At 31.3% G+C, this 26,541-nt stretch overlaps 1 protein-coding gene across 5 annotated transcripts in view; it reads left to right on the plus strand.

Annotated features, from left to right (window-relative positions):
* Positions 1-8,100: 8,100 nt before the first annotated feature.
* LOC129920720 (putative uncharacterized protein DDB_G0286901) overlaps positions 8,101-26,541 on the plus strand; it is an 89,876-nt gene continuing 71,435 nt past the window's right edge. For 2 of the 5 annotated variants that reach the window (XM_056002266.1, XM_056002270.1), the window contains exons 1-4: positions 8,102-8,644; positions 16,633-16,809; positions 18,618-18,725; positions 19,196-19,234. In XM_056002266.1, the coding sequence (XP_055858241.1) occupies positions 16,644-16,809; positions 18,618-18,725; positions 19,196-19,234 (313 nt within the window). In that variant the 5' untranslated portion in view covers positions 8,102-8,644; positions 16,633-16,643. Of the gene's footprint in view, positions 8,645-16,632; positions 16,810-18,617; positions 18,726-19,195; positions 19,235-26,541 lie in introns of all 5 variants that reach the window. The other 3 variants (XM_056002268.1, XM_056002269.1, XM_056002267.1) reach the window with 2 other exon arrangements.

The following is a 26,541-nucleotide window of genomic DNA, read 5'->3' on the forward strand; positions in this document are numbered from 1 at the left end:
TCTATCTATCTATCTATCTATCTATCTATCTATCTATCTATCTATCTATCTATCTATCTATCTATCTATCTATCTATCTATCTATCTATCTATCTATCTATCTATCTATCTATCTATCTATCTATCTATCTATCTATCTATCTATCTATCTATCTATCTATCTATCTATCTATCTATCTATCTATCTATCTATCTATCTATCTATCTATCTATCTATCTATCTATCTATCTATCTATCTATCTATCTATCTATCTATCTATCTATCTATCTATCTATCTATCTATCTATCTATCTATCTATCTATCTATCTATCTATCTATCTATCTATCTATCTATCTATCTATCTATCTATCTATCTATCTATCTATCTATCTATCTATCTATCTATCTATCTATCTATCTATCTATCTATCTATCTATCTATCTATCTATCTATCTATCTATCTATCTATCTATCTATCTATCTATCTATCTATCTATCTATCTATCTATCTATCTATCTATCTATCTATCTATCTATCTATCTATCTATCTATCTATCTATCTATCTATCTATCTATCTATCTATCTATCTATCTATCTATCTATCTATCTATCTATCGATCTTCCATCTGTTTTTGTTGTAAATTTTGTTGTATTTAAATTTAGTGTTAAGTATTTTTTTTTGTAATTTTTAACGTTAGTATATATTATCGCATTGAATAAACAGCAAATTATCAACAAAACATCATTATTGTATTATATCTGTCACAGTTACTTTACATTAAAATTCTAACTTATTTCACAAAATGTTTGGAGCAAATTTAATATAATACTATCATTTAACACTTTAATTCTAAAGTGGTAACACTTTTGTCTAAGTATCGTACCAGAGAACGGGTGGCGTCTGGCTTGCAAAAGTATGCAGTAACACATACTGTTATGTTCATGATTCATATGTAGCTTAGCCTAATGTGTGTGCAACTTTATCCATTTGATATGTGAAGAAGCCACAAACTGGCATACAAAAACAAAATAAAATAAAATAAAAATTGACGATGATGAACAAATGATGACCGACGATGCGAGGTGACGCACGTGGTAAAAGGCGTGTTTTACTGAAAAAAAAATAGCTAACCTTAATTTGTTGCCTACATTTCTGGCAAGAAACCTCAAATAAATATTATTCTGCAGCTCGTTGTCATAGTGTTGTATGTATCTAATATCAAAATCACGCACAGTAAGTGTAAGTACAATACCAATCTGAAGCGACACGCGATTTACCTTTATATAGGAAAATGCCACGCGCCATCTGCAGCTGGGTATTCTCTTAATCGAGAATTAGCCATGATTATATATTTAGGTATTTAAGGTTTTCTTAATGTTAGAAATCCGAAAATTAATAAGCCCATAGATTTTATTTTAATGGGTAAGTCAATTTTATCGGATTGAACACCATGGTATTGCTGTAGCGGTAGTTCGTAGATCTGGCCAAGTTGTACGATATGATATTTGAAGTAGGTGTTGTTGTTACTGTGTGTTGACAATATTAACTATGTTGATGATAGTGAAGATAGTGATAGCGATGTTGACGGTGGTGATTTTTAAAAAAATAATACCCTATTACCTCTTTTAAAATCTTAGATTCTGTAACAGGTGTGGTTGTCGTTTTGTCAGGATATCTGTCGGTCTGTAAAAGGACCTACGAATTGGTTAATTACTTCGTACTTGGTATGTAGCGTTTCCAGGACCGTATGCAGAGGGGTTTGTGGAATTAATTTTTTGGATCAAAAATAACGCTAGGTACCTGTCATATACCAATTTTAAAAAAGTATAATTTTCTCGAAAACGGCTCCAACGATTTTTCTTAAATAAATTCAAATGTTAGTTTTAAAACAATTTATATTATTTAATGAGATTTTTTTCGAAAATAACTACTAACGGTATACCTGCCATATAACCGCTTTTTTTTATCTGATTTTCTCTCAAACGACTTATTCAATATCAATGAAATTATTTACAAAAAAAGTTTAAAAATATGAAAAAATTGAAAAATCAAATTTTCGAAATCACAACATTGATTTTTTTTTTTAAATTTCGATTTTGAAATTGCATGTTATTATTAGAAATTTAACTGTATAATTTTTTTGGAGCTCAATTTCAATTAAAATAGTTGTTTTTTTTTTTATATTATATTTTTAAAAATTTTGTATGTCATACCAAATTTGTGTAGGTAATAATAGTCTTCAACATTTTAGCAACTTGAGTTCTAAGACCAAGTTCATGCGAGTAAGTCGTTTTTACGTGTGTTTTTATTTAGTGCGATTTTAAATGTGATATTAGAAAAAAATATTTTCAAATTTTAAGTGGACTTTTCTAAATATGCTACAATATGGTTCTTGGGTTTTTTTTAGTTTTATAATAAACAATGTGTCTATAAACCGAATAAAAAAAAACTCTGGCGCAAGTTTGCGCCATTTTAAGTAAATTGACATTTTTAGGTTCAACTGCGTACATACAAAATGGTGACTTATTCACAATATGGCTCGATTGTGAACATTTCAAACTTTTCCAAAAAAATTAGGCAATTAATTGGATTGAAAGAGCTTATTGAAGGAGAAAATGCGAAATTTTTAGACAAACACATAAGCTTCTGTTTGATGAAAAAAAAAATATTTTAGAGAACTTCAGGAAAAAAACGGGACTTCTGATGGACATACCCAAACCTGGTTATGGCACAATAAATGATGTCAATACTAGGCGACGTTCTTTTTCGAATCCAAAGTTGAGTTCCGAAATAACCCGTACAAATAAGAATCTCATCTTTAAATTTGTATTAATTTTTACACCCTCGCTTCTGGTCGAGAAATAAATATGGACACGTTTGATAGTATGGATCATACTCTAAAGAGTTCGATGTTGAATTCAATTACCGACTTGATTAATCATTTGCTTAAAACGTCAGATCCTTAACCCTTTCGGACCCAGCGTTACTCTCATGTAACATTTTTTTAAAAAATTCGTAAAAAATATTAAATTAAACAATTTTTTAGGTTACGATGGCTTAATTGAAAGATAATAAGGCCTAGTAACTGGATTATTACAAAAAGTTAGTCAAATATCATACCTTTAATTTTTTTTATCGATAAAAGGACTGAAAGGCCCCAAAAGCCTTTACTTCAGGGCGTCAAAAAAAAAATTAAATTAAAAAAAAATGTTTTTAAATTAAATTACATTTGTTGATGGATTACTAAATATTACTTTAGGAGCCCCAAAAAATATGACTTCGGCGGAGCTCCAAAAATATTATATGAAGGGTCCCAAATTCATAATTTTTCAGGAACCCCGTTAGTTTAGAGGCAATCAAATATTAATTTAGGGGACCCAAAATCTATTACTAAGGAGCCCAAAAATATTCATCAAATTTTCTGATGGTATAACAAATATTATTTGAGGATCCTCAAAAGCTATTTCTTCAGTGGTTCAAATCAATCAAATGGAAAATTAAATATCAATTCAGGGGCCCCAACATAAATACATCAGGGCCCAAAATAAAAACATTACGTTATTGGTGGCATTCCGAATATTACTTCAGAACAGAGGCCCCAATACCTATTAATTCTTGGCTCCAAAAAAAATATATTATATTTTAACGGCCTCTAAGCACTTAATTTTGAGGCCCTAAAAATAATTTTTCAGGGGCCCCAAAAGAAATAAACTATGTTTGATGATGGAAAATCAAATGTTTACATATTACTTCAGAGGCCCCAAGAACAATCCATTCTAAGCTAAAAAAAATTTATTTTAAGGGTCTCTAAATATTTAATTTTGGGGGCCCCTAGTACAAGTATTTATTGCTTTTATGATAGAAATTTTAAGTAAGTATAGCAAAGTGCATTACGAACATATTAAAACATTAAAATAAACCAAAAAATAAATAAGCCATACAAAAATAAAAAAAAAATGTATGGCGTATACGTACTTTTTTTTGTATCTAAGGGGCCCCCAAATATCAAAGGGGCCCCAAAATATAGTCTTGCCCCGGGGCCCCGGTGACTCAACGTACGCCACTGCGTATCACCCTTCCCTTTGTATAGGGTAAGGTGGTATAAGAGTGCGCATTTTAGACAAAATGCCAAATAAAACAATAACAAAAAGAATTTAACTACTTTTTTTATATATAGTTTTTAGTTTATAATCAAAGCAACGAAAAAAACTAAAAACTGGTAACAAAAATGCATTAATTCAAAAGTTATAAACAAAATACCACATTAGGAAATTCGCGCACTCTTATACATCCTATTGTGTAAGAGTGCGCGGGTTAGTTTGTAAGAGTGCGCAGCTGCGCACATGTGTAAGTTCGCACAAAAGTCGCAAATAAAATTGCCTATCTTTAAATAAACAGAGTATTGTTCAACCCATCACTCCTTGCATGAGGAACAATCAATTTAGTCTTCGATTAATGGTTCCGAGAAAATTTCAATATTTCCTAGTTACTCTCATTAGCTTGTTTTTTGTAAAACTTTTATTTGGTTTCTTTTTGGTTGGAATTGCTTTTTCTAGCTGCTGTTTGCTGGTATATACAAATGCCAGTTATTTTGAAGCCTTGGATAGCATTTACTGCTCTTATAACCCGCGCACTCTTATACATCATCATGGTGCGCACTCTTACACGCTCAGACATGTAATCGAAGAATATATATATATTTCACAATGCACTTTATGACCAGTCTTACGTGTTCCTCAAATGTTTCTTTTTGTCGACTTTTTAATGTCCCATACTTTGTTTATTGTTATTTTTTGTTGATAAGCGGAAAATTTAATTTGTTTGGCAAGAAAAATTGGAAAAAAAAGTGCTAAAAAACTTAAACTTAACTAGCACCTCTGTTTACAAACACATTTACATGAAATTTTGACAGCAGATCAAACTCATTTAGATCTTTCCAAAATAAGTGCATTCAGTCTTATATTCCCTTTCAAACCGTAGAAAATGGCCTTGCGCACTCTTATCAACCGCGCACTCTTATACCATCCTACCCTATTGGAAAAAGGTAACTTTCCCTTCATTGATTAGGCTTTCGATCACATCGTATAAGCTTGGAAAAAAGAATCATGAGTCACCCGATGTCTCCCATCCTTTTCCAAAACTCTGAGGGTATTTCGTCTTGCCCAACAGCTTTTCCCTTTTTAGAGTATTTTACAGCCTCATAGTCTTCGACTATGACATGGGATACGAAAGAAGTTTACCGTTAAACTTCTTTTTTCACTTTTCTTAGGCTACAAGTCATATCACATGTGATGTTCTGGATTTGTTTTTTTAATTAATCTTTATGACTCCTTCTTTCGCAGAAAATACTTTTGAATGTTCACTTTCTATCATAAAAAATGAAAATGTTAAGAACGATAACAATTTGATGAAAAATCACAAAATTTACCGTAACTCTTCGGCGTCTCAACTAAACTTGCTAAAACTTACAGAAATGATCGATTAAATTAAAAAAGTTGTCGCCAAGAGGGATTTCCACTTTAAGTGTCGATTTTTAATCCAATGTGAGTTTCAAGCAAAGGAAAAATGCTTTTTAGAATTGTGTTTTGTCAAAAAAAAAAAAACTGACTACAACTTCTGCAAGACAGCAGCAGCAGCAGATGTTCTCAAACTCAAATGAATGGATAAAAATGTTCAAATTCTATTTATCCAAATTTACCTACAACCTGCTGCCTTCGAATTTTCAATTCAATTGCATCAATTAGGGTTTTCCTTGAGCACAAAAACAAAAAATAGATATCTTACATGGTTAACAAAAGAAAATAGGAAAACAGGTGGAAATTAATGGCAGCACGCGTGCTGTCTTCCGATGGAATTAATCTAACGTCTGTGAAAAAAAAAAACAGAGACAGTAGGTAGTTGAGTTTTTTTTTTTTTTTTTTTTTTTTGAAAAACTGACAATAAAATTTTATAATCTGGAAAAAAGGAAAAAGAAATAAAAAAAAACACTTTATAATTTTATACAGGCTCTCCCTACTCATTTCGTTTATAATATTTTCACCTAAAAGACTAATGATAACACACCTGCTGAATGATACCTTTCTAAAGTCCTTAAGTTAGAGACAAAAAACATATGGGGTTTTAATGTACTAATAGGAACCAGGTTCTTAACCCTGCGGAAGCAATAACTCATTATAATGCAAAAAAATTTAAAACGTCGTCATCGGGTGAAAAGTGTAACTTGGAAAATCTTACAAGTTATGACATTAAATCAAAATATGCACCCAAGAAGTAGAAAAATGGCACCCTGAAAGAAATATTTGCCTCATTGAAGATGAAAACAAAATTCAATGTTTGATACATTATATACCTATAAAGGTATGTCATTGAAAATTTTGTTAGTCTTTATTCTATTTATTCTAGAAATAGGTTCTGAGTTTTTAAATTGTCGTGTTCGCATTTTTTAAAACGACATCGCTTTGAAATAATTTCAGTTGCACTATAATATGCAATTTGTATGTACGGCAGCGTTCGTTTTTTAAGAAGGCGCCCCACTAGGATTGAAGTTTTTTTTCTCATTTTAAATAGATATATGTTGACTTTTGAGGTTCTTGTCTTCGTTTCAAAAAGGCATAAACCATCTTTATAGGACAAATGGGTTAAGTCAGGACATGCATGTTGTTTTTGGGTTTTATTTTATTTTTCATACTATTTAATGTGCTTTTTTAAATTAAGCTTTCTAATTAAACCAAAAAAAAAAAAAAATGTCCTGGCTGAAGCCCTTGTCTAGAAAGTTTTTCGAAATTTGAGTTATTTTTGATTTTAACTAACTGATCTTCGAAGCCTTATAGAAAAATAATTATTGGTAAAATGTCGCAAAGCGAAACAACTTACTAGAGTCCTTGATATAATTACCTCCGATAAGTCACCATTCTTGTTAAATTGGGTAAGAATGTGAAGAAGATTTTAAGATTTATAAGAAAAATGCCTTGAAGGTAAGTATCGAATGGCATTCGGAAGTTAAGGAGGCCTTGAGAAACTCTTTGCAGTTTCTTCTTCTTCTCTACCATTAAACTGCTTCTTGAGTTAATTGGAGTGAAATTGCTTCGCAGAACTATCTTACTCTGACATATATATAACCCAACACTGACAATAAACTATCTATATCTACTATTAATATGTGAAGCAAAAAGGTTAGCACACTAGCTCCCTATGTGCTCATCCAAATATTTATTTTTTTTAAACAAGCAAGCACCAAGAGACTTATGTTCTTTATCACGTTCATATTACAATGTTATAACCTATCTACCTACCGGATCAAGAAAATCATTTTTAAATGTTCAACTTTTTTTATTTGGAAACTTTCTTATAATATATAAATTGAGGAATACCTGGAAGAAAAAGGTGAGTTTTATTTCCGAATTCATATAGGATCATACGTTTTTAAGAACTCATAATTATGGATTGCTTTCCATTAAGATCATAGATAGACAGATAGTAAATTTGAAAAAAATCACAGACATATTTAAACAACAACTTAAGATAAAATAAATGAGGAACAAAATTGAGAAAATATCTAGGTACCTGCTCTTCAAATCCATCATCAGAAGATCCAATCCCAACCAACCAAAAATTTGCGTTGAGAAAACAATATTGGAATGAAGCCTAAAAACAAAATTCGAATTCTCTGCATCCAATACGAGACAGTTGAACAGTAAAACAGAATAACTTATCCCCCCTTCTTTTTAACACAGATGTACACCATGTGTTCATGTTTTATATTATATATCAAACAAATTTCTATACATACACGTAACGAGACTACAGACGCAGCAATGCATAGGTAACAGGTTGCCGTTGCGCACCGTAAGAATCCTCGATTTCCAAATCTCTCAACAACTTCAACAGGTAGGGGCAGGTCATCAAAGCTATACCACGCACACACCTTAACCATCACCAAACAACAATACAAAATATATCCAAGAATACGAGTGTTAGTGTCCGCACCGACGGCGGACTGGCGGCGACGACGACGACGACGACAACTCACCTGGGTTGGCCAAGCGTATCGGCTTTGCTTGAGATACTTTGTTCGTTCCTATATGCAGTTCTGCTCGAGATCTCTTCGTCTTCGGACAGGTAGTCGCACAAAGAGAGGTCTTTTAGAAATACTTTTAGAAAAAAAAAACAAAAAAAAACAAAAGTTTCAAAACAACAACAACATTTTACGCTATCAAAAGATTTCGTTAACTTTTGTATTCTAAATTTCTGTGAAATTTTAAAAATCTACGATCAGTGAGTCTACTGTAACACAGCTTTAGGCTTTATGAGTTAACCCAATTCCAATAAAATAAAAAAAAAAAATAAAGTGTTAACCTTATTATGAATTAAACAAAAGAAAAAAAAATCTTGATTTTTTAAATATTTTTGAAAAATTGAAAATTGAAAATTTCAGTCCAAGTGTTTCGTGTTGTTATCAAAGTGAGAAAGCTGAAACGATGGAAAATAATGTGAAAAAATAATAAAATTCAAATATTTCAAAACATCGATTGAGAGTGGATTATACATACGAAATATACACATATTTCGGTGTATTTAGTTTTCTATTGGATCTTCCATTCCATTAGAGCGGATTAGTTTAACAGATTGAACGAAAGGGATTTTTTTTACTTTGTTTGGTAAGAAATACCTATATCAATAACATAAATAATGTCATGCTTATTGAAGGAAAATAGAATAGTTTTTTTAAGAATTTATAATACAAATTTCTTGTATCTCTTGTAAGGAAACGAAACTATTTGTATCATCATTTATTATTAATCTTAAAATTTCAAAGTAAGCTTAAAGTGTATGACAAATGACAAGTGAGCGCAATAGCAAATAGTTATATCATCGATACGGAACATTATAGTTATCAAGTGTATGGGAAAATTTTTTCAAGCTTATTATTTTTTTTTTTATGAAAACATCCCCTTACACTTTCCTATTTCTCATTTTCTATAGGTATCTAGTTATTAAAAAACTCTGTTAGGCCAAGAACTCTGTTTCTTTGTGAACCAAATTTATATATATTTCTTGCTACAGTTTTTATATAGGGAATACAAAACCATTCAACTTCTTAAGGGCCGAGGAGCTTTCTTAAAACAGATCAATACAACCTTTATCTAACATTTACAATATATTTAAAGAAATTATTGTAGAATGCTGTTCTTCCCGTTCCCAAAGTATTTGCTTTTTTTTCAACGAATTTCCCCATTTTTGTTTAAGAGCATTTTATAAAATATATTAGGTATTAAGATCCACATATCTCCCCAACAGTCACAACTTCCGACAGTCCCAAAAATTCTCAAAGTTGTGATCTCCCACGGAACGGAGCAGATCACAACTCAAAACAACTTAACGACGAATAAATATTTTTTGGGACTCTCAAAAGCTGTGAATGTGGGGGAGAACCCGGGTATAAGCTAGCATTATCTCTCAAATTTTCCATTTCACTCTTTATTCATTTTTGAAATGAAGCTTTCTTCCTATGAGGCGCAGTTTATCAGCATAGTGAGTTGACTAGTTGGAAAAGCAAGGGTATCAACGTCCAATTCCTTGAGACTGTCAATTTCACACAGCTTTGATGTAACGCTTTTTTTATCTAAATCAAAGTGGTTTTCGTTGATTTTAAGTTTATTTTCCTCCAGTGTTTTTTTAAAGTTTGATCGCATAAAAATGAAGCTAATTCAAACCAAATTCAAATTCTTAAAGAGAATACCTACGTTATAATAACTAAAAGGAATCAAATTTGTTTTATGTTTTAAAACAATTTATCTTACTACTCAAAATTCAATTTAAGAAATTATCGAATTTCGTTTTTCTTTATTTTGCTTTTTATATATCTAACTTTTATAATATGTAGGTATAAAAGCAAAACGAATTATAAACAACTTGAACATTTATTTATTAATGAAAAAGTGGTTTTCTTTCATTTGTGGGGTACAACAGTAAAAGATTTTTTTAACTGGAAATGGCCTTGACGGAGGAAAATGTCGGAACTGTTCTTAGTAACAAATAGTTTATACAATGTAATGTGATGTTTGGCATTTATAAATCAATAATTTTTCAAAAATTTTGTGAAACTTTATAAAGCAGCAACATCCTAAGAACGACATACATGCTACAAATTCAAAAGAAACATTTCACTTGCTTTTGCTTGCGTATTATTGAACGTCATTTCCTCAATTTTTTTGCGTTTTCCCTTTAAACCGCAATATTTGTTGAGGGTTAATTAAATTTTCACTTCAAAAAGTAGGTACACGTCAAAGTTAAAAAAAAAAAGAGAAAAACTTGTAACAAAACCAACAAATAAGAAATATCGCAACCTGAATTTAGAGAGCGTAAAAAGTGATTGCTCCCAATTTTATATATTTTTTTTTTGTTTTTATTTTTTGTTATTTGTCAACACAGCTAATGATTTTTGATTGTATTTGTGTCCTTATGAAGATGCAGAAATTTGTTTTAGTTTTATTTTTTTTTTTAATTAATTTTTAATTTAATTAAAGCCAAACTTATTTGTGAAATTTTTTATTGATGGAACTTATTGGACACAGTAAGTTGGCTTATATATGTATGTGTCAAGTTTTTATTGTTTTTAATTATTATTTTAGAACTTTCTTGTAAAAAAAAAAAAATATGTACTGCGTATACCTATGTCAAAATATCGAGATATGGAACGTTTCAGAAACCAAACCAATGATTTTTTCATAGGTACAATATTTGTTTACTATATAAATAGATGACCAAGAAATTTAACTTCTAGTACCTACATGAGTGGAGAACTGTTTTATCTTTTTTTGTTTTGGTAAAACTTAGTTTAAAAAATGTAAATATTTTAGTATAAATTTATTACAATATACTTTAAGAAATCATTCCGGAGGTTTTGGGTCTCATACACAAATTAAATTAGAACTTCATTCGCAAGGGGATACACAAAACAAGAAAAAAAAACTAAAATGCACTAAAATGGATCGCACAAACTTTCCCAAAGTACATAAATATTAGTTAAAAATTGGAAATTTTTCGATTTGGCTAGATTTCAGAAGAAAACAACAAAATGTATGCACCTACAAAAAATATATACCTACAAACTAATTTTTTCGACTAGGTACCTACACATAATTTTTAAATCGATAAGAAATATTTATGTGTACATTTTAAATAAAATCGGTTCAACATTATTTAACTAAATATGGGTACATGTACGCAAAAAACGAAAATGTCAGTTTTTATTCAAAAATTGGAACTCAATATTTTCCACCATCTGAATGTTTTGAGAAAAACTAAAAGCGCAGTTTTGTTAGAATGTCTCAAACGATGACGTATACCAATCGTTAGAAACATATTCGACAGAATTACAAGAATTGAAAAATTGGATGAGAGGTACCTACAAGTTCTCAGCAAGATATTAAAGCAAACAAAAAAGAACCTTGGAAACTACAAAAAAAATTTCTGTACCAGATTTCAAGCAAATTTTCTCACTCGTTAAGTCTTTAGCTCGTTGTACGGATGATTGCACAGAAAAACCGACGTTTGATTATAATTTATAACCTGGAAATTTTTTTTTACACCAAACCAATATTTGCCCTACCGAAAAAATTTGGTTTAATTTATAAATTAAAAAATATTAAAACTATATTATATATAGCAATATTAAAGTAATGTTTTTTAAAGACGAATGATGGATTGTCTTATGAAATAAATATTTTATTACAAAAAGAAAACTACAATAAACAACATCTCAGAACTAGCTATTTAAAAACAAAATATAAATCACTAACCGTTTGGAGCAGTGTTTCCCAACCTTTTTATAATATGCCCCACCAGAACCTTTCAAAATCCTCATGTCTCCCTGACATTTTGTGTTTGGAAAAATTTAACACCAAAAATATTAAAATGCTCAAATACTTATAGATTTCTAACATCTCCGAAAGAGTTATATTTCACAAAAAAAAAAAAAAAATACTGAACGAACAATTGACAATATGAATATTATAAGATAACAACTATAAATTACCTATTTTTTGCTTATTCGAACACTCACAATAAACTTTTTTTAAATTAATTAAAAGAAAAACGTATTGTTTTTTATTTATCTGTGAATGCGTGTGAATGGAGGAGTAGAATTTGTATAAGTAAGAAATTAGGCTTGCGAATGTGGTTGAATCTTTTCATCTTATTGCTTCAAGCATAATATGAGGTTTTGAATTAGAAATGGGAAAAAAGTCTGATGACTCACGAGTGGTGAACTTGAAATCTATTTGAGGTTTAAATTGAAACTTTTGTCAAACAAAAACAACATTCAATATCACATAAAAAAAAATATATATAGCACTTGTTTTAAGGCTAGTTGTAATGGTCAAAAATTAAGACACAAAAGCCTTACAAACTAATCCAATCCATTCAGTTAATCCAAAGTTAAACTGATCAAATGATTTGAGATAAGGAGCTGGTATTTTTCGTTTATAGCAATCAGAAAATGTATGTCAGTTGAAAAACTACAAGATCTAGCTAATCTCCTCTTTTTCTGATTGAAATACAGACGAAAAAGTTTTCCATTTGCAGTGGAACAGGAAAAAAAATTTTTGATTTGTTTCATTACGTTCCGCTGGCACCAGAAACGAATTGCAAAAAGAAAACAAATAAATACTATTTTAGCAATAAAAAATATTTCTTTCAATGAAAATTCTTTAAGTCATCTATTACACTGGATTACAAGGGTTTTGTTGCCGAAAAAAAAATGTACTTTTCTGAAGGTTTTCGGTGTGCTGAATTCGAATCCGAAGTCAGAAACAACTAATCAGCTCCCGTTTTTGAGATACTACTACTAAGGATGATTTTTTGCTTCTCATAACCTAAAATAAATCTAATCTTGCTTTTCGTTATTTTAAAGCTTTAAAATTGTGTCTCACATATTTTTCAAGTAGTGCCATCACAAGTGTGTTTGATTGAAGAAATACAGAAAAAAAACAACGCGTCTAGACAAGACATATTTTTCGTGTGAGTGCAAACAACAATCAACTACTATGATACATTTTACCCACGGTTTTGACCTTGGGCCAATGGCATTTGTATGGGAACTTTTTTTTATTTTGTATTTTCTTTGTTTAGTTCCATCATTTGTTGTTATTTTCTATAATTCTGTTATGTCATCCACACCGGCAAGTAGAAATACTTCAACAATACCAACGACGGCGGGAAATAGTTATCAATTTATGTGAACCTTGGAAGTAAGAAAAATAAATTGGCACAATCTACAACAGAGGAAGACATGGATATTTGTTTAAAATTATCTGTTTCGTTTTTTTTTTTTTAATGAAAAAAAAAAAAAAATAAAACTGAAAGTGGGGACATTGCAATTGGTGCCTCTTAATCATATAACAGGGGTCATATTAGCCCTGTTCCTTTGGGAGGTGGCAAAGTTCCACTAGTAGTTTACTAGCGATTTTCAATGGAACGCATTTTCAACGAATTCAATACAAATCGTAGCTAATCGGGAAGAAGAGCATGATGATAGTACTAGATTGATCAAAACATCTACTATTAGTAGACTAGCACCTCCAATGGAACAGGGCTGTTTTTAAAATTTTGAAGTCATGGTTCGTTCCTGTCGGGAATTTTTTACTTCTTGGCGAAAACCACCTCAAGATTATGCAAAAAGGAAACAAAACTAGGAATTTATTGTCTAAAATTTGTTTAAATGTATAGGTACTTCTTGTATACTATCTGAAATGTAAGTTTTTGGGTTTTTTTTTTTGGATTTTATTCAATTTTTTTTTACAAACTTGAATATACACAATATAATTTTTGATGGCATATTTATGACCACAACCACAAGCTTTGAAGAATATCTGTAAGCTCTTTTATGAAATATTCTTAGGTGAAAAATCAAAATATGATCAATTTAAGCAAAAAAATAATTTTACTGGAGAATAACTGAAAGTGCAGATTTGTTGCAATCGCTTTGTTTTTTACGTGTGGAAGATTTTAATCATAATCGTTTGAGCCATAGATACGTCGAAAATGTGTATATGAGAGATATCTAAACGTTATAAACGAGATATTTAAATGATATTAAAACAAATCAATAACGTACAAAGTGCTGCCAATTCTTGTATTTTTTTTTCTCAAAATTATGATGAGACAACACACAAAAAAAAAACACTAGCCTGGGAAAACTCACAGTTTTTTTTTTTTTTTTTTTTGAAAACTGACTTCCGACCGGGTGTAAGATATAGGTAGAGGGCGTGCAAGACTTTTGATCTTCATTTGCATAAAATACAAATATAGGTACCTATTTCACGTCATTTATATCTACTCCTAATAGCTGTAGCTCAAAGTGGCTAACCTGCTGATGATATTCACATTGAACGACACGACGACGCGAGACTGACACCTGTGACCATGAGTAGTACGAGTACCTATTAAAAGGGGGAAATATGTGTGTGTACGTAGGGTTACTTCTATTATCATGGTGAAATATAAAAAAAAACAAAACCTTTGTTTTTTTTTACCCCTAAATAACGACACAACAACGAATTATTTAGGTTAGATATCCAGAATTTTACCCCGCATTTGAATGAAATTTATAACTTCTTTGTACAGTTTGATAGTCGTCTTAGGCTACATAGTACCTACAATTGCGCCTGTTTGTTGAAAATGGACTACTTTCAAAATAAACATCCAGCTCGATGGAAGAAAATAAAAAGAAACTTAACACTTATTTGCATATCCCTTTAATAATTGTGATTAAATTTAGAAGATAAGTGATTGGGTGGAAGGCTTCAAATATGATAAACTATTATTTTTAGACTTTATCATTGTATATTATGGGGGATGTATCAACTTTTTATGTCTCCAACCTCTTTTTAATCGGTCTTTTACTTTTCTACATTGCGTTCAAATGTACAGTTTCGGGCGTGAAAGAAATATTTGATGTTTAGCAATTTCAATTCTAACTTGCTTGCAGCTTAAACGATTTTTGATGTTCCTTACAAGAAGACCTTTATTAAAACAATATTATTATATTCGAGTTTCAGTTATCAGAGGAAGAATGGCATTAATAATATCTCGCTGTCCTTAGAATTTCGGGCGAGTTTATAAATGCAAATCTGCTGCAGTTCTATAAAATGGAACTTCCATTTATCCAGCCAAGTAGGTACCTACTGTGTTGGAAAACTTATCGAAATTATTAGAACCTTTCTGAACGAGTATTAAACTAGTCAAAATTCACTCGTAACTATAGCAATATTATCAATTCTCTTTTGCAGAACTGCTGCAGTCCTGCATTTATGAACTCGCCCTTCGTATTAAAAATCAAGCTGCAATTTTCTAAACATAGAATGAAAATTTTTTTTTTTTTATTTTAGTGCCCAGTTGCCACACCAAATTTCTTCAGTTGGCTTTGAACCAACTTAACATGTGCATCCTTCGCATATCGCATTCATTCCATGTCGATTTTTTATTAGATAATTTGCATGATGAACAATTTACTCTGAATTAACTAACAAAAGTAAGTTGTACCTATTACTCCTTCAATTTATTCTTATGCTTAACTTCTCTAAGTATAAATTTGTCAACACTTCAAATATATCATTTTATTGAATTTGAATTTCGTTTACCGTTTTTTTTTTTTTTTTTCTTATCGCATAGTTTCACATCTAAGAACCGTTAATATTTCGCGTTATTTTTAAACTGTTTGCACAAATGTGCTATAGATCGTTACTAAAGAGAATACCTTTTGGCCTTTCGGAGAATCTCAATCTACTGCACTTCAAACTTTTGGCCATGGGTAGTTTTATATATTATTTATATTTCATTGAAATACATATGTAACAGAAGTACAGTATGCAAGCTGCGTATTGTGCAACTTTTTCCCATTTTCATTTTTTTTTCTTCCTGCAACAGGTAGGTACGTTGCGGGAAGAGTTTATTTTTTTAATGTCCAAGGATGAAATACCCTCGAAGAAAACTGCTGCACATGTCATGACATGTATTTTTTTTTTTGTTCTGCTGAATAAATGAGAGTTGTTTTCATCGCTTCTGTTGATTAGAGGGGTGAAAGGTGCGCGCGTTTTTTTTTTGTATAAATATTCATTGTAAAAACTGTTGTCTAAGAAAAAGGGCAATGCTTCCATGCCACCCTTAAAATATAATTTATAACAGAAAGGAAAAAAAAATACAACAAGTGGCCGTTAATGTGCGTGAGAAAACAAGTAATTGACTTGGGGGTTTGTTTTTTTAGAAGTCCGAGTTAGTAACACAGTTCACGTGTCGTTTTGACTTTTTTGGCGCGAAGAACATTTTATGAGAAACTCCTAACTTATTTTAAACTCCAATAATAATATACATACACAACACATGATGTATTAAGGTCTGTCTTAAATTATGCAAAAATGCATTTCAAGGGAAAGAAGATTAGGGCGAATTTCTCCAGTTTGTCAAACTTGAGACTAAGGGATGAGGAAAACATTGTTTTTTTCCTTTTAAAGAATGTAAATAAGTATATCAAAAGGAGGCAACTACTATGCATTCAGTATTCAAAAGCAGTTTTGTTTAAAATTATTACCTAGGTATAACATATTAATTGAACATTTTAAAAATATTTTGTTTTCATTACTTTTAGGTTTCTGTGATATGCTCACTATGGAACTGCAGTCATCAGTGCATCTTCAGCACTTAAACCATGGATTACCAACACTGCAATCACACCAACATCACCATCATCATCACAGTGGATTTATGCAATCATCGCACCATCATCAGCATCAAATTAATATGCACGATGAAAAATCAACAAAAGGTAAATTTTTTTTTTGATTTTTGATTTTTGGTATATTTAAGTTAAAAAATTGAACCAGACTTGTTGAATAGACAAAGATCACACAGAGGGAAAGAACAATTTTACAAGCTAGGTAGGTAAGACACGATACAATGAGACCGATTGTGATATTACAAATTCTAGTGAGTTAAGAACCAACTAGTCCAACAACTCGTAGCTTCTTTTTTTATAATAATCGCGCATTAAAGGGATTAATGTACAACTTAATATAGTGAACACAGTACGAGTTTTAGGAAAATAGGAAATAATTTGAAAGGAGATACCGATGAAGATTAGTTTTGAAGTTCTGAGTTTTGTAAATGGGATGGAAAGACAGAGGCGGGTAACGCGTTCCACATTCGTGTAGTGCGGCTAAATAATGAATCTCTGTATTGGACGGTACGTCCGAAATTGGACTCGAGGGTAAACTGATAAGCATTCTTTGAAGCGCGAGTATTACTGTTGAATTGTTTCAGAGGAGGAATGCAACTAGCTATTTCATCGAAGAGAGTTTTTACGTCTTTTTTAACTAGATTAAGAAAGATTAAGAGAACCTTCATAGAAGAATTCTTTTACTACACTGAATGTCTTTTATGATTCGTGAATCACAATGTGACTACATATTTGACTGGAGAATTGTATTGACATTTTGAGGATGTCACATTTTAAGTAGGTACATATCACACCTATTTGATAAATTGATTCAAATCTTCGACTCGCGGGTCATAATAGAGTCCTAGTTTCTCGACTTAAATTTGCTATAAACGCTTTGATATAAGCTTCCTAAAGTTTATAGTCACTCACCACAAACTGTCTTACCGATTGGAAAAAAGACAAGACAGCATGCTTATTTTTTTTTCTTTCTCAAAACTTTAAGTGCTTTCTAACAGCTTTGCTCTACCTATGGGAAAAATTTCCTTTTAAATGACTTTGTCTTGATGCCGCCAACAATTCTATTTTAGGGTGAATTTACCTACACTTACTTCCATTACCCATTTCCGTTTTACTGCTGCTGCTGCATGCAACAAAAGGACTTAAATGGAGTCGTTATTGTTATTCATTCATCGCTATTCTTATTCCTACTATTCATACATACATATGTAGGTTCCAGTACCAGCCATCCCTACCTACAATAAAATTCTAAAAATTTACTTCCATTTCGGAGAGGGTCCTCTCTGTCGTGGCTTGTATCCGTGTACGCTAGCCCTAGTAACTAAAGCTCATCCTCAAAGCAAACAGAGAAGAGAGAACAAAAAAAAAAAACAATCGTTTTGTGCGCAACCAAGCGTTTACTTTCCACTTTTCTAACCATGAGTGTGTGGAGTTTCTGTTTTAGGGGGGAAATATCTCTTTGGTCCTCTTGATTTTATCTAAACTAACTCGGGTCTAATGATGCCACAAATGCAAATTGGTCGGTTTCCTAAAAAAAAACAACCTTTTGTAGCTTAGTTTTCTGGTGCTGGTGCTGATGCTGGTTGGTGTTGTTCTATGTTCTCCAAATAAAGCACACACACTGCACTGCACATCATTGCATGCATCGACCCAATGCCACCACCGCTATCGCAAACCACCGAACCGCTATACACATTATTGTCAAGGAACAATTGTCCTGTTTTTTTGTTTTGTTTTTTGTTTTTTTTTTTTTATTTGATTTTGCGGTAGGAAATGTATCTACGATTTTCGTAAAAAGTCTGGCATAAGATTTTGTAGATTTTGTTTTGCTAAAGATGTAAAATGCAGATAGAAAGGTTTATCTTGACTTGATTTTTTTTTGTTTTCGTATATTTTAGGTCACAAATTGGAAGGATATTGTGGAAGTAGCAGCGGAGGTGGTACGAATTTTTTGCCAACTTCTGCTGCAGAATGGATTTCTATAAATGAACATCAAAATAATGCAGGTCAGTCTATTTTCTTCTTCTTTTGTTTTTATTCGGTATATTCAATATAATATTTCAATAGAATTTTGCGAATTGTGATGAGGTTTTATCACATATTTATTCGCCTATCTTACATAGTATTTCTTGCACACGATTATTCGGTGATGAGAAAAGCATTTCACACAGTAAAAAAAAGCGCAACCACTAATAACAAAATATGCCAACGCTATTTGGTAAAGAATATGCTTGCTTTTTCACTGTAAGTTCAAAATAATTAGCCTTTAAAGTTGACATGCCATGGGAATGTTGTTGTTCAAAAATTTTGAGCATGTTGCGACTTGCTTGCCAAAAATTGCACGTGTAGCCGGAAAACTTAATCTCCTTTATTGACATGCTAATAATATTTTTTTTTCTGTATAATTTTTGTTTTGTTCAATTTGGTTACACATTTATTTATTTTTCAACTAATTAACTGTTTTTATTCTTTCCAGAAGATTCTCACAGCTCTCAGGGAAGCATATCTGGTGATGGTAAGTAAAATCTTAAAATTTTATAAATAGGTTACATTGAAGCTAACAACTCACATTCACATCCGATTTCTGCCAATCTCAAGTGTATCTAAGCTGAAAGACAAAACAGAAATCCTATATTTGTTATAAAAAATAAATAAATAACAAATAAAACTACTTTCTGCTTCACTTAAAGTTGCTCAAGTTAAATTCACTTCGGACTCAAGCAAAACGAAAAATAGCATAAGGTCATTCCACCCATTTTATATTATTATATCGGTACCTACCCTATTCTAGTTTTTAATTATTTGTCAATGTTGACGTTACTCAAAATCACCCAAGGATTGTTGTATGATACAAAGTATATTAACCTCATACACCTCAAGTCGAAGTTTTAAACATAGTTCCTTTTTTTTTTATGATTTCTGGAAGACCGGTAGCAGCTTAGTAAATGAAAAAGCAAAAAACTTTCAATTCGAGGAACAACATACAGTGTGCAACATAATCGTGCCATGTTGGGTGCAAGTATGGCTTTATACAGCACACGAGACGTATGGAACAATTAAACATCCATCGAGAGGGACGTGTTGTCGTTGAAAAATGCACGCGCGCTCGCGGTATGAGTAGTTTAGAGTAGCAGCTATAAAAGAATAGACCCGTAAGTCAGATGTGCCCACCCAATACGAATCAACAAAATACCACCGTCCGTTCAAGATAACAACAACATCAACAACAACGACTTGACGCTGCACCAGAAGAGATAAATAAGACGAATAAAAGCCCACCACGATTAAATTGTTTCTCTTTACATAAGAGCAAAATGTATCGCGAAGGGCTGCTTAGCTGAGGAATCTGATTTGTTGTAATTTTTTTTTTTCGAACGCTGCTGTTATAAATCCTTATATGTAGTCTTTTTTTTAGTCTTTATGGATATTGTCACAGTTAGAGTGCAGGCGTTTTCCTTTGGCAACTTAATGCAAACAAAAACAAGCGTCTTTAAAGGTAAGGTGATCAAAATAATAAAACATCACAAACTCAATATGAATATCATTTCATCACCTGAATGGAAAGAAAAGCAAAGTAGCAGACATGAAAATTCGCATCTGTTCGTCAGACTCCTTTTTTTCCTGAAAATAATGATAAAACAACATTATAATGCACTTTAGAACTGGACAGAGAGAAAAAAACCTAAAGTAAAATCAAGTGGAAAAATTGATGTTTTTTAAAGTAATGATTTTCAGCGTTTTATATTTGTTTCTACTCTTTTTTTATCTGAACAATGTTTGAACAAGATGGTTAAGTTTAAGTCATTCTACATGAAACACGCTTGTTTAAATTTAAAATAAAATGAATTCCCGTTTGACTAAAAAAAGATTGAGTGCAAAATTCATGACAGTGACAGCTGGTTCTTGCATTCATGTGACGATTTCCAAAAGTTATAAAAATGTAGAATTACTTAAAAGTGGGTTAAGATTTTATAAAAATGTGTCAAAAATCTTGAAGCTTAATAAAAGCTTGTAGAGTATTCTAAATGCTTAAGAAATTTAATGAATCAAACCAAGTTAAACAGCGCAAAGGTTTACAGATAAAAAAAAATATTTGTGTTCAAACTAGTGAAGTTAGGAGATTTTTTTTCAAACTCTGCGAACATTAGTTTAAAATAATTTTCTCATAAAAGTTTTGTGACTTATGAAGTGCTCCATTTTATAACTTTGTCATCTATTCAGAATTGTAGTAACTGCTTTCTAACAGTTTACTCACCATAAACAAAGCCTTGTGGCTTCAGGTCATAAGAAAAAAAAAAAAACTTGTTTTATTGTTAATTTTTATAAATATACACACATTTAACGAAATAACTATATGTATATTTCAAAGTCGAATTAAAAATATAAAGTGTCTTTGTCACAGAGATACCCAAAGGAGATGGGAAACTTCGTACGTTTTACCCCGCAAAACCCATTTGTTTATTTCGTGTTGTTGTAATCTCTTTTGTATTCGTGAATCAATGTGAAAAACACACACAGTGTAGCCACGGTGTTTTCACGCATACTTAGCCAAAAGTGTACGACACAGCTTGTAGGCAAACCAGTATGACGTCAGAAGTTTCCCATCTCCTTTGTCAACAAATCATTAAGCGATCCGAATTGTCTAGTGTGTGCGGTTGATCGCAATCGAGCACTTCAGCCAGCACCTCCACGCATACGCGTGATGGTGACATAAATGGTTGCATATAGTGATGGGGTGAAGAAGGACGAAACATCAAACCACCTACTGGGCGTGCGATTGAAACAAGTAGATTGGTAGATAAGTGGTTCTGTGGCTCGGCCTAGTAACTAACAACGCATGGTAACGTATTCGTATACACACGCCTCGTCTGCGATTTCTAGCAAATAAGCGACGGTCAATGTAGAATATACCTGTTCGAAAAATTCCAAACGCACTTTAGCAGTCTCAGTCACTTTGTGGTTTAATCCAACACACTTAAAACTTCTCCAATTCTTGTATTCGTATACGGCAAAGTAATTCAATTTATAGGTGGTTATCTACATATATACACACGCATATCCTTTATATGATCGTTTTTAACTTGTATGTGGGTGGTTTGTTCGTGGTGCAAGAAATTTGAAAACTCTCAGCTAATAAATACCCAAAAAACAACATTATCAAAAAGTTCAAACACATAATTCAGTTGAAAGCTCATTTTATAATACCAAAGTCCAGCAGAGTACAGTAGACTATGGTACTCTTGTTATTGCACCAAATGTTATAGAGATTATTTATCAGTCTGTTTTGCGAATAGCAGAACTGAAATTCACACAGAATTCGAAAAAAAAAAAATTAAACCCACCATTCTTTAAGTATAGCTGAAGAGATTCTGCACCGAAAAAAAACCAATATCAAATTAACATTTTTTAAATATCAGCCAAAAATGCTCTATAAAATGTGTTTTATGATAATTAAAATATTTAAACAATATTTTTATTATCAGGATGATATTTAAATATCACATTTTTGAAATTTTTTTTATATTTTATTATCAATTTTTCATATCAATTTCTCATTTCAAATTGTTGAAAAATAATTAATAAAAAATTCTTAATATGTACTAATTTAAAGACGCTTTGTGTTCGTTCGAAGTAAAAGTATGATTTACTAAGAAAATTTGATCGGCAATAAGATTTTACTTCACATAGTTTGGGAGAAAATAACAAAACAATTATATCACCTATAATAGAGAAAATAATATCACCATTAGCTGCGTTCCTTTGGAAATATTTATCTACTTTTTAGTACTTAAAACTACTTTGAACTACTTTTGCTGTATTGAAAAAGTATTTCAAAGCAGCTTTAAGTACTAAAAAGTAGATAAATATTTCCAAAGGAACGCAGCTATTATTATGTAGAGAATATTAGTAGGTAATGTTTTATTTGATTTTAAAGAAAAAAGAAAGAAAATACTTAAAATAATGGAAATAATAAAAAAGAAAAAGAAAGTAATATCATTATAATAAACTGAAACGTAAAATCTAGTCAACATTGATATTTGTCAGAGTGAAATTTTCACTATCCAACTTAAATTAAAAAAATGTCAAAATGATATTTTAATTGTCAAAGTGAAATTTTCACTATCCACCTAAAATTAAAAAACGTTGATATTTTAATTGTTGGACGACTTTTGTCACTCAAAAATGTTAATTTGATAGCTCTTCCTCTTATTATCAAATTTTTCGTCGGCGTGTCACAGGCTATAGGAATTGATTGGTTTTCTTGTTATTTTCAAGGGGCAAGACCGCCATTTTATTGTTTAACTGTCTTAATAACCAATCAAAAACATCATTTAATTAAAATAAAGTCTTTGTTCATTAAGTTTAATGTTTTTGCAGGAACTCTGTTATTATAATAAAAATAAAAAGTACTGCACAAAAGATAATACGTTTTGAAAAAACATCTAACAAAAAACGGTCTTGCCCCCCCCCCCCCCCCCCATATGGAGGTTAGACCGACCTATCAAATTCTGTTTCTTTCTGTAAAAATGGAATTTTTTTTTCCAATAATCAGACACACATGATATTTCTCCATCGGTTCCCATCTTTTATTATAAAAAAGAAAATGTTAAAATATTTAATTATTCCACTTTCAAAAGTAAACATTATTTTTCACATAAAAGTTAACGATTTCATGAAAAAACACTTTAACGTATTTTTTTGTGGTTTCAACCATACTTGCTCATACCTACAAACATGATCTATCATACCAGAAGCCACTTATTTTATAATAAAAGTATGTCCAATTTTAATTTTTTTCATACAACATAGTACATAAACGGTCTTGTCCCCATAGGTGGTCCTATCCCCACTTTCCCTATGTACCTAGCCTAGCTCGTTCCATTAAGGAACTTTTTTTAATAAAAATATTTGTCAAAGGTCCATTATACATAGGTAACATACTTGACATTAGACGAACTTACTTTATTTTATTTTATTTTATTTTATTTTATTTTATTTTATTTTATTTTATTTTATTTTATTTTATTTTATTTTATTTTATTTTATTTTATTTTATTTTATTTTATTTTATTTTATTTTATTTCATTTTATTTTATTTTATTTTATTTTATTTTATTTTATTTTATTTTATTATATTTTTATTTATATGTTTAAGCTATGTCGTTTGATTTATGGCCAACATAAAATAAATATTTTTCTACTACACTTGCAGTGCAACACACTCAATATAGAGCAGGTGTTGGACATAGAGTGGATTTCCCAATAGCAATTTCAAATTGCGAAATCATTTTCTCCCCCCACAGATACTTTTATAAGACAAAAAAAAATAGAAGAAAAAAAGAAAATAGATCTATGCCCGATCAGTAGCACAGTGCAGCACCTAGTTATGATGCTATGAGGCTCTAGCCTGAATTGTACAACCGATAATTTCCTAAAAAATAAAACAAAAAACTGATGTAAGTTTGCTAAGTTCCATAGCAGTCCCCACGGCTTGAAAAAAAAAACCTGGAAACCAATAATTCCCTATAATGTTGTCGTGATCTTATCAACTATTAGAAGACGTTCATTTTCAAAGAATAGACAAGCGCACTGGCACTATGATGGGCGAACGAGAACAATACAAGAGCCTCAACTCCATCTAGAACAACCAAAGTTAAAGGCAAGAAGCTAAGAACGCAGTTGCTTTTGCTTTTAAGCTGTCAACAGTTTGAAATGCTCTTTCATCGAAACGAAAATTCTATAAAAGATCATCTGGTATTTCTTCATATTGTTATAGTGCACAAAGTATACTGGTATCCCGCCACAATTTCTGAGTTCTGACGCCCGACACACAGACGTTATAGGGCGTGAAAAATGTTTGAAATATAAGCAAACACGTTGCCTACTTTACCTTGTTATGTAACAGGTTAGAAGACGATTCCCTGTTTTATAAAAAAACAAAAACGAAGAAATAAAACATGAAACAAAGTAAGTTGCAAGAGGAAACTAGAGAACCAACCCATCAACAACTATCGATCGATCGATTTCCTCTTGCTGTTGAGTGAGAAAACTCTGGCGTGAGCCTGAATTTGCTGTACACTGTAGATATTGCAAACAAAAATACCAAAACAAGCGCTCGGCTGTTGGTTTCCTTCTACCTACCTGCCGTTTCGTCGCGTCGCATGTCACGTAGCTGTCTGAAAAGTGCCTGGCACGCGTTTGACTACCGATTATGATAGTTTTATTTTTTTTTTGTGCTTTACCTCGGCTTATCCTGAAAGTTCCGCCGTTTTTACTGCTGCTGCTGCTACTGCTGTGTGCAGTGGTAATCAGCTAGCGATCATATATCATTTTGATACGAAAAACCGAAGCTATACACAACAGCATTGCAGTAGAGTAGGTATAACAGCAAACAAGGGCATTTACGGCAGCACCATTGGAATTTTGTTGGCGCGCGTTTTCCACTCTGCGCTGCGCTCGTGTCCGTTCCATCGTTGGACTGTTTTGTGGCGATGCATATGCTGCAGATGTATGTGCCAAAAGAATATTGATCTTGACTTCCTTGTGGCCATATACAATGGAGACGGGGGAGTGAATTCGATTTAATGAGACTACTCTGTTTTGGCTTCATACCTACTTGTTGGCTCTTGGCTCTGACTGATTGCTTATATCCAAGTATCGAGGTGTTTTTCTTTTTTGAGTTTATCGACTATTTGCGTGTGGATTTCAAAGAAATTAGTAAGGTACCTTATACACAGATTGCAGATACTCACGAGTACAATCAGTAGAAGATTTGCGGTTTTCGAGTTTAAATATATAGGCCAAATAAGTAGTTATCTATAGGCTATAAGAGAAATTAAGATTTACCATTATAATTTAAAAAGAAAGAATAAGAGTATCTAGACAAAAAAATGTTTTTAGGTTTTATGATGATGTTGCAAGAATTTAAGTTAATTTAAGTCGTTTTCTTGAAGGATTGGCACAATTTTAAAGAAATTTTATACAAACCTTTTGAATAGATTTGACATACAAGTTATCGAAGTTGTAATAACTCGATTTAAAAAAAACACAACTGCTTTGGTTGACTAACAAAGAGTGACTTTATTATTTCTTTTACTTCTATTTATAAAATATACAAAAATATGAATTGACAAAAGGTTGATTAATGTAAATGTTTTAATTTCTAAGAAATTGCAAAATTAACAAATAATAATATTAGGTGTCTGCATTGTTAGCAACGGAAGTTGGGTAGGAATGTAAATGGGAATGAGAATGAGAATGTGTCGTGTTAACTTACATACTTATATATGTATTAGGGTGCTTCTTAAAAATCAATTTTCGAAATTTTAATGGGACACCCTTTCATTTTGTTCTTCCTGCCTTAAATATAAATTGGGTAAAATTTGGTGCAGTTTAAACACGTTCTAGGGGTCGCTACCACAATTCAAAGTTTTGAAAAATACACCAAATTTTGTTTTTTTTTTCTCAGAAAGTTTTAGAATTTTTATCAGAATTAAGTACTTTATTTTGAAAGAAATTTTGATAAGAATACAGCGGAATAAAAATGACGTTTAATTTTGAATATTTTTGAATTTGACATTTTTTTTGTGTTATTCTGTAGAGTAGCTAACTGAGTGATCTTTCTTAATTGAAAAATTCAATGTTTTTATCTGATTGTTTATGAGCCTAATACCTTTATTCGTCAGACAGTTATCTGACTGTTTATTAGAAGATTGAAAAATCGGGTCTTAAGCGTACTTTGTATTGTAACAAAAAAAATTTTGTTGAAATTGATCTTTTTTTTTTTTACTTAAATCTTCAGTGAATGTTAGCGACCCCTAA

The sequence above is a fragment of the Episyrphus balteatus genome, chromosome X, assembly GCF_945859705.1.
Source record: "Episyrphus balteatus chromosome X, idEpiBalt1.1, whole genome shotgun sequence".
Lineage (NCBI taxonomy): Eukaryota > Metazoa > Arthropoda > Insecta > Diptera > Syrphidae > Episyrphus > Episyrphus balteatus.